This window comes from Morus notabilis, unplaced genomic scaffold (assembly GCF_000414095.1).
Source record: "Morus notabilis unplaced genomic scaffold, ASM41409v2 Scaffold823, whole genome shotgun sequence".
NCBI lineage: Eukaryota > Viridiplantae > Streptophyta > Magnoliopsida > Rosales > Moraceae > Morus > Morus notabilis.
Genome location: NW_010366474.1, coordinates 56,298 through 62,933, shown reverse-complemented (window position 1 = coordinate 62,933; position 6,636 = coordinate 56,298). Strand labels below are relative to the sequence as shown.

The 6,636-nt window shown below is 31.4% G+C and overlaps 1 protein-coding gene across 1 annotated transcript in view; it reads left to right on the top strand.

Moving 5' to 3' along the window:
• Positions 1–2,395: 2,395 nt before the first annotated feature.
• The window catches only part of LOC21389760 (probable calcium-binding protein CML16), an 8,078-nt gene continuing 3,837 nt past the window's right edge, over positions 2,396–6,636 (top strand). The window contains exon 1 of the mRNA XM_010110296.2: positions 2,396–2,652. Coding sequence (XP_010108598.2) covers positions 2,396–2,652 — 257 coding nt within the window. The remainder of the gene's footprint in view (positions 2,653–6,636) is intronic.

The following is a 6,636-nucleotide window of genomic DNA, read 5'->3' as shown; positions in this document are numbered from 1 at the left end:
ATCAATATTGGAATGAGTTATCTACTTTTATTGAGGTCGCCAAAAATTATGAAACTTCAAGTGGCCATTATCAGCTGTCCTTGTGTAAAATGTAGAAACCATGAAATGCATCTAGTAGAAACTGTGAGAGCACATATACATCAATTTGGTTTTGATTCATTGTATAGTACATGGATTCACCATGGTGAAGTAGAAGCGGTTTCAGGTGTCGACCCAATAGTTAATCAACCAGTAGACGAGATGTTTGCAGTCTTACAAGACGTTGCTGGGATTAATGATGACCATGAAATGTTAGATGAGACGCATGTGGATCTAGAAGATGCACAGTACACTGAATTTAAGGATATACTTTTTGAGCTTCAGGTGAGATTGTATCCGGGCTGCACTAAGTATTCATCTTTAAATTTCTTGGTGAAATTGATGCATTTAAAAGTGTTATACAAGTAGCCTAATGAGTGTATGGATGCTCTGTTAAATCTATTGAAAGATGCATTCCCGGATGTGAAGTTACCTTCTTCTCATTATGAGTCGAAGAAGCTCATGAGTAAACTTGGACTGGGTTACGAAACAATTCATGTCTGCAAGTACGATTGTGCTTTGTTTTGGAAGGAAAATGCTGATCTACAAACATGTCCAGTATGTAAAACATTCCGTTGGAAGAAAAAAAGACAAAGGGTACTAAACAAGTGCCATGGAAAGTACTACGTTATTTCCCGTTAACAGATCGGTTGAAGCGTCTGTACGGTTCTTGTCACATAGCTAAAGATATGATGTGACACCATCATGGGCGTTCAAATGATGAGGATTTAATGCGTCATCTAGTCAATGGTAATGAATGGAAGGAGGTAGATGAAAAGTATCTGAGTTTTCACGTGAATCGAGAAATGTTCGCTTGGGGTTGGCTGCTGATGGTTTTAATCCTTTCGGGAACATGAGCCTCTCATACAGTATGTGGCCGGTGGTTTTAACGGCCTACAATTTACCTCTGTGGTTATGCACTAAGGATCCTTATAAGATGTTGACATTGTTGATTCCTGGCCCAAATGCACCCGGAAATGATATAGATGTCTTTTTAAGGCCCCTTGTTGATGAGCTAAAAGATTTGTGGAATGAATGAGTAATTATACGTGACGCAGTTTCGAATACATCATTTCAGATGTGGGCTGTGTTGCTCATGACAGTTAATGATTTTCCTGCTCGTAGTAGTTTATCTGGATGGAGTGGTCAGGGCTATTTAGCATGCCCAACGTGCAACGATGCAACTCCTTCAAAGAGGATAACAAGTAAGACTTGTTTTGTTGGCCATCGGCAATGGCTTCCTATTAAACATGGGATGAGAAAGAATAAAAAGTTTGATGGTAAGGTTGAGAAACGACCTCCACCGGCTCAAAAATCTGTTCACCAAATCTTAGCTCAGTTAGAAAATGTGTTAGTCAGATTGCCTGGTAAACATGAAAAGTATGGTGGTAACAAGCAGAAAAGACATGCAAGCGAACTTAATTGGACAAAGAAGAGTATCTTTTGGGAGTTGCCTTATTGGAAGTCATTGTCATTACGTCACAACTTAGAAGTCATGCATATTGAGAAGAATGTATGCGACAGCTTATTGGGCACAATTCTAGACATTGACGAAAAAAGTAAGGATATGGACAAGGCGAGAATCGATCTGCAACATATGGGAGTGCGCAAGGAGTTGGTGGCTAAATTATAGCCCAACATTTAATTACCTACGATTGATCGTCCAGAACCAGTTGACCTAGACGCTCCTCTGTCTCCTTCAGATGATGACAGTCTTGATAATGATTCAGATGTTGACGATGCTGCAAACTTAGACGATTAGTTCTGTTATATGTACTATTTTATTTTTCACTTTATATAGACTTTTATATTTTTTTGAACATTATATATGCACTTCATATAGTATTCATAATATATTTTATAAATTTCTTTAGATTTACTGTTTTTAATATTAATTGATATTTCACTTTTAATCTATCTTAATAAATTCTATTCAGTATGTAACATAATAATGTGTAATTAAAAATATTAAAAATTAATTAATTGCCATTTTTTTAAAATTATAAAAAAAAATTAATTTTAGTTTTTTGCGACGACTTTTTTAGACTTGTCGTCGCAAAAAAAATAAGATTATTTGCGACGACAATTTGAAATGTCGTCGTAAAAAATGATCATATCACGAGAATTTTACAACAACGTATTAGCGACGTTCGTAGTCGCAAATACAGCCTGTTATCGCAAATACATTTGCGGCGACACTATGTCGTCGCAAAAAAATTAGTTGCGACGACATTCGGGTTTTTACGACTACAAAAAGTCGTCGCAAAAACCCTTTTTTCTTATAGTGAATTTTCAAAAAAAAAAAAAAGAAAAGAAAATGGTTTTAAACTACCTACCCCATACCCATAGAGATCCGCCCCAACCTGAATGGAGCATTGAGCAGCTAACAGAAGTTTTCAAAAGTTTTGACAGAGATAAGGATGGTCAACTTTCAAAGGCCGAGCTCAGGGCAGCCTTCAATTATCTTGGGTCGCGTTTCGGCTATGGTAGAGGTCGCATCGCTTGTTATAAAGCTGACAACAATAAAGACGGCCTCATCAATCTCCATAATGATGAGCTTACTATCCTCGTCAAGTATGCTTATAGCTGTGGTTACAAAGTAGTATAATAAGTAATTAATTAGCTAGCTAGTTTTATTTGGTTTTCCTAGCAAGTACTGCGTACCAAATGGTGTAATATATAATATTTTTACCTTTACAAAACTGGTGTGATATATTTGTAGGCTGCTGCTCTTAATTCTCCCTCTCTATAGTGTGTGATAATAATATGAAAGAGAAGGTGATCTTCGCACACCCGTTTATGTATATCTCGTACGCGGTGAATAAAACCGAAATATAGTTAATATATTTGTGTTATTCAGAAGTTGCTGTAATCTAAAGTATGTTAGTGTTTGGTAAAAAAAAAATTTAAGACTGCTGTAAATATAAGAAGTAGAAATTTAAGTGTTTGGTAACTTGTATATTGAATTGTTATAGAGATATATAATAACTAAAATAGACATACTTTTATAATTAGTTTCACTTTTCTTTTTAAGATCATTCATAGTATTTTCACACCAAAATACTAAAATAATATATGATTTTTATTTATTATTTAAACTATTTCTAAAATATAAATTGTTAAATTTATTATTTATTGTTATAATATTTAAACATTTTGATAAGTATAAAAAAATCAGTAAAATTTAACATAGTGTATTTATTGAATATTTTTAATTTTTAAATAAATATTTAAAAGTATATATTTTTATTTTGGTATGAAAAAATAAAATGGATAGATAGAGAATTAAGTTTTATTATTATGGTTATTTTAGTAAATTTGGACAATGACAACGGAAGCAACTGTGCAAAAGCAACCCATAACCTACGTCTCAAATTCTGCTGTCTAACATTAGTTTTTAGAAGCTGTTGGATAAAAATAGAATTTACTAAACACCTTAACTTTTGTAACTTCTTAAATAAAGCTAAAAACAACCTTTAAAAGCAGACCCTAATTGTAGCTTTTACTTATCATTTAAGTGTGATGTATCAAAATTAAGGGTGCATTTGGTTGCGAATGGGAGAATAGTAATGATAATGGGATTGAGAATGGAAATGGAATAGAATAGAAAAGAAAGTTGATTCATTTATTTAGTTGTAATTTTAGGAATACTATGGAATGTAACATGAATATTTTCATGTTGATAAAATTACCCTCATATCATATATATAACACTAATATTTTATAAATCAATATAATTAATATAATATATAAAATGTAATATAATATAATAAAACTATTATTATATAATATGTTGTACAATTATGATATAGAATATAATAATATATTATATTGTTATATGATTATAACTATATTATATTATAATATTTTTTATTATATATTATATTTTATATATTACAAGATATAGTTATTATATAATATATTATAATTATATTAAAATATTGAAGGGTAATTATGGAAAAAAAAAGAGCTTGAATGGCTATTCTTTCCATGTGAGAAAGAAATGATGATTCACTTAAAATAGGTAAATGAACATTCCTTTTTATAAATCAAAAAAAAAAAAAAAACATTGGATTTGGATTCCATTCCATTCTATTTCTTTTTTTTCTCCCAACTAAACGTGCATCATGCAAAGTATAATACTTTGTGCACCACTAGTACTGAACCTTCCCCTATAGGCTATCAGTAATTACGTCCAACTCGCCATATATTATAGTGTTATATATATATATATATACACATTTCTTTTTATCCTTTTGGAGAGACTATCCCTCCAATATAACATATAGTTATGAAAACGTAATATTATAATTATTGAACTCAACATCATCGTAAAAAGTATAACACAGTCTTTAAATGACTTAATTCTTTGGTGTTATCTCAATTTATATTCAATAATTATTATGTTACATTTTCATAACTATATATACAAGGGACCTCCCAATCCCATTGATGAGACTGAAGAAAAGCCCATGTATATATTGTTAAATAATATTAATTATTATTATTTGTATTTTTTATTTTTAGTAAGTGTAAAATAGTTTTTCATTTATTTTACAAGTCTATATAAAACTTTATTTTGTGATGTAATTAATTAGTGTAATTCAATGAGAAATTAAACTCTAACATCCTTTCTGCCCAATTGTTTTCGTAGATTAACATATTATATAACCAATTTAATTAATTTTTATTTATTTATTTTGAATTACAGGTAGGGAATTTAAACTCTACCTTAAGGTGGAGTCCGAGTTAATTGGCAAAAATGCAATTTCAGAAAAATATTTTAATCGTAGAACTTTTCACTAATTTCCAGAAGTGTGTGTGTGTATGTATATATATGTGTATATATATATATATATATATATATTATTTGGAACCAAATTCGAAAACAAGAATAATTTGACAACTAACACTTTATCTATGAGGCAAGTTCGGCTATTTGAAGAGGGGGGAAAAAAAACCTTGCAAATTGTAAGGGAAGATTATAAAACCAACCTTAACCTCTTTAATATTAGTGGAAATCTTAACGAGTTTTTATCAAGGAAATTAAATAAGAGAAAAAAAGCCTAATTATTTTTGGATTCTCGTACCAATGTTACTCCAAACTTTTCAACAAATATGGTTTTCAAGTTCCAACCCCATAACAGTGTTACCGGCCAAGAATGGACTACTGAGCAGCTACGAGTTATTTTCAAGAGTCATGACATGAATTAGTATGTTAACGATGGCTATCTTTTAGAGGATGAGCTTAAGGCAGCCTCCAAATATCTTGGCTTGTGTTGCAGGCTTGCAGTATACGTCGGTTTATTCACGGAATTAAGGGCTTGAAAAGCGTGGTAGATACGTCGGTCAAAATATTAGCAACGTCGAAGCAAGGGACATTTGTAATTTCAATCCATCACGCTATAGAAGTTTTATCTGTGTTAAATTTTCTTTGACATTTTCGTTTCATCATGTTTTGATGTTTTGTTACTTCAACTTCTATTTGCTTGCTTCCTTTTTTTAAGAAACAATTGTAATTTTTAAATTTTCTTCATTAATATATTGTTTTCTTAATTTTCTCTTCATTAAAATTTTAAATATAAAAGATTCTCTTTCATTTTAAAAAAAAAATGAAAAAGCTAAAGTACAAAGTGCGGTACACACTATACCATATTAGTCTTATTAGAAAACCACTCATATTGTTGACCGCGCCGGTAATATAGCACTTTTCTTGCTTTTGAGTGTTGACTCAGTATGTAAAAGTAACTAAAAAGAAAAAAGGAGACAAATACTCCTTTAAATATAACGGCGCATGCCTGTTGCAGCCTGTGTGGCTTACTGCATGTGATTTCAATTTTTTTTCTTTTTTAAATGTTGTGACTCCCAAATTGACTCCGGAAGTCCTCTAAAATGAGCCAAACTCCATGCTAATGACTTTCTTTTTATTCTTTTAATTTTAAAACCTACAAAACACAATAAAAACACAGAAAAACTCAAAAATCAAGCAAGGAAACATGGGAAAATCGATTAGAAAATTATATGGATTAATTATGCACTTATCAGGATCTTCCTTTCCAGGTTGGCGAGCTATTCGAGCCCTCTGCCATGTCGACAAGAACAGAGACGGCTTCGTCGACGAGGAAGAGACGGACAGACTTATAATTCAATACGCCGCCAAAAGAGGTTATAAAATCAAATAACTTAATTATGCCTCACACGCCGGCCACCTTTATGAATAGAGTGGTGTTATTTTGCCCTAGCCTAAATACTGGAGAGAGATAATTAAAAAGAAAAAAGTGTACTTAATCTGGAATGTAAGGAATGTATAGGGATGACATGTAGGAGGTAAAATAAATACACATATACGTGTGTTTACTACTACTATGCCAGTTCGTGTTGTTTTCCAAGTAACTTGCTTGGTTTGTACTTCAATCTCAAATGTAATGTCATGTTTTTTTTTTTCCCCTCTTTTGTCTGGTTTTTTATATTGTGTTAAATTCCACAATCTGACTAGCAGATCATCGTCTATAGAATAAAATATTCTTTGCGCTTTTTTTTTTTTTTTTTTTTTTTTTT